General features: G+C 38.3%; 2 protein-coding genes across 2 annotated transcripts; both read left to right on the plus strand.

Annotated features, from left to right (window-relative positions):
• Positions 1 to 591: 591 nt before the first annotated feature.
• Positions 592 to 1766, plus strand: LOC122013975 (40S ribosomal protein S5-like). The gene is made up of 3 exons (XM_042570178.1): positions 592 to 651; positions 1295 to 1566; positions 1754 to 1766. The coding sequence occupies exons 1-3, from the start codon at positions 592 to 594 to the stop codon at positions 1764 to 1766; spliced, it is 345 nt and encodes a 114-aa protein (XP_042426112.1).
• LOC122013976 (DNA-3-methyladenine glycosylase 1-like) lies at positions 1266 to 2568 on the plus strand (the record flags this gene model as incomplete). Its single annotated transcript, XM_042570179.1, has 5 exons — positions 1266 to 1566; positions 1859 to 2024; positions 2119 to 2176; positions 2266 to 2349; positions 2439 to 2568. Coding segments are annotated over exons 2-5 (420 nt in total), but the record flags the coding sequence as incomplete, so codon positions are not given.
• Positions 2569 to 2792: the final 224 nt, after the last annotated feature.

A 2792-nucleotide genomic window follows, 5' to 3' on the forward strand; every position in this document is an offset into this window, starting at 1 on the left:
TTCGCCTCCATCGCCTCATTCACGCTTCCTTCACACTGCCCAATCTCTTTGATTCATGGGATTAATCTCTTACCCGTCCGATATCGAGCAGTTCTTCCTTTTGCTTCAACAGGCGAAGGCGAAAAGGTTTCCTTTTGAACTCTCCGGCGGAACGCGAGCATCCCGTGAGAACGTTGCTTCGATTCATGGGTATCCAGTCCGATCTCCGGCTTCCGGCCTTTGTTCACGCAAGGTACTAGATATCTGAAGCCCTCTGGATCGCTTTGTGGTTCTGCTAGAGAGATCTCTAAGTTTTTTTGTCCTCGATTTGTTTTAGAATTTAGATCTCGCTTCTGGATCCCTTCTGAACCTGTTCGGATCGATTCTTTTCTGGAGATTTGCCTTCCGTTCTGGTTTGCTTCTATTTTTTTTCTGGATCCCTTATGTTTTTTTTTCCTGTTGCTGTTTGAGCCTCGTGCAGTAGCTTTTGGCTCCGGTTACAACCATAGTGGCGTTTACGTTTGCCCGGTGGAGTTGGGTTTGATGTGGTGATTTTTCTTTCCGCCGTTGGTGGACTAGCCCGCGCATCTCTATAATCCTTACTCTGCGTCGATGGCGATCCAGCAACAGGAGGTTAAGCTCTTTAATCGCTGGTCGTTAGACGATGTCGATGTTAGAACTCTCACTCCGTGGTGTTTCCGCAGCCTGTTGCTCTTAGCACTTGCGTTGACCATGTGAATCTCATGATGTTATTTAGCACGTATGATCTGCTTTAAGGTTGATTTTCGATATTTTTAGGCCTTATCTGCCATTTTTTTTAAATATAATCTTTGCATGATGTGTTAGTAATACTTGGAATTTTAGATAACCAGTTCATGCTTTGAGAGAGCTAGGATTTTTCAGTATGCACAAATGAAAAATACGGCCTTTATTATCTATCAGTTCACAGATTTTTGTGGAGTACGTATTGATTTACCGGCAATAGCTTGTACAAGCGCTGATTACCCAACTTTTCCTACACTTTATTTTACCAACAACAGATTGCACAAACAGAGATAAGATTATAGTAGCCGACCAAACATGGCTCCATGATCGAGCAAACAGTGAACTTTGATTTATCATCATACTGTATCTGAATTGCAATATGCCTATAAAGAGCAAATACTGGATAAATTATGTTTGTTTAAATTTATTTGCACACTTTTTAGTTGAATTATAGTATGCAACACATCTTTCAATCCACATAGTCATAAAATGGAGATGTTCTCCTATTATTTACTCCAGCAAGATTAGATTAATCTTCTGCTAACTCCAGGTCAGTGACATGTCTCTTGCTGATTACATCGCTGTGACTCCTCCAAAACATGCTACATACCTTCCTCATACTGCTGGAAGATATTCTGCTAAGAGGTTCCGCAAGGCTCAGTGCCCAATTATTGAAAGACTTACCAATTCTTTGATGATGCATGGCCGGAACAATGGAAAGAAGCTTATGGCTGTCTGCATAATTAAACATGCTATGGAAATTATTCATTTGCTTACTGATGCAAATCCAATCCAAATTGTGGTTGATGCGATCATTAACAGGTAATTGAATTTTAAACTTGAATCTCATTGCAAGGATGGGTAATGAGGCATACTACATTTCACTTCTCAACCTTGTTTCAGAAAAACTTTTAAGACTAACCCAAGGCAACTATCTAATAAATAAAGATGGAAACATTGTGTACTAGTTATGCATATCAAAATGATTTTGTTTTTGCTTTGATTTCAGGATTGCATGTTAATCTCACTTGAGTGTGCTTGAAACTTGTATATTATTTTTATTAGCATAAACATTATATTATGTTAATCTCACTTGAGTGTCGCCGGTGCGCAGAGGGAGCACGCCGCGCTCATGCAAGCCCAGAGGAAGTTTCAGATCGCCCACTACGGGAGGACTCCGGCCAAGATCGAGGAGTTGGCGGGTTCTATTGAGTGTCCCGGCATTGCCATGAGCGCCTCCCAAGAAGAGAAGAAGTGCAGCTTCATAACACTGAGTTCAGGTACCAAAAGAGGGCTTTTACAAATTACAATAAACTCAAAGAAAAATTAGGGCAAATTACTAATTGTTCCATCCTCTTACTAATGTATACACAGATCCTGTGTATGTTGCTTATCATGATGAGGAATGGGGAGTTCCAGTTCATGATGACAGGTGATTACTTCCATAAATTTCTTAATCTTATCTACACAAATTTCAACTAAATTTACATGTTGACAAGATTCAGATGGATAAACTTGCAGGGTGTTGTTTGAGTTGCTTGTTCTAACAGGAGCTCAAGTGGGGATGGACTGGACTACTATACTGAAGAAGAGGAATGAATTCAGGTTAGAACTAATGCTAGAAACAGTTTTTATTCAGAGGAAAATATTTGTTTCGAACAATTTAGAATCTTGAAAGAAATGTTGTGTGGCAGGGTGGCATTTGCTGAATTTGATGCAGAGTCTGTCTCCAAGTTCACAGAGAAGCAGATGGTTTCCATCAGTGTGGAACTGAAGTTGGATTTAGGAAGAGTTAGAGGAATATCACTATCTACTTTGAAACAGAATTAGTGTTAATTTTAATATTTACTAGCTTCTTATGTAATTAAATACTAATATTACTTCAATGTCATTATTCTATTATTTTGGTATGAGTTTGAAATCATTAGCTGAGTTGATTATATGTAAAATTTGAATCTAGACATGGTAAAAGAAAAATAATAGTTTCGTAAATATAAAAATAATGATTTTAAAATAATTTTTTTAATTTTTTTTCTTTAAAACGACAA

This window comes from Zingiber officinale, chromosome 8B, assembly GCF_018446385.1.
Source record: "Zingiber officinale cultivar Zhangliang chromosome 8B, Zo_v1.1, whole genome shotgun sequence".
In the NCBI taxonomy this organism is placed as follows: Eukaryota; Viridiplantae; Streptophyta; class Magnoliopsida; order Zingiberales; family Zingiberaceae; genus Zingiber; species Zingiber officinale.

Coding starts and splice junctions, on each gene's coding strand:
- LOC122013975 (XM_042570178.1), top strand. CDS start 592: ATGGCGATCCAGCAACAGGAGGTTAAGCTCTTTAATCGCTGGTCGTTA. Junction 652..1,294: donor GGTCGTTAGACGATGTCGAT/GTTAGAACTCTC, acceptor TGCTAACTCCAG/GTCAGTGACATGTCTCTTGC.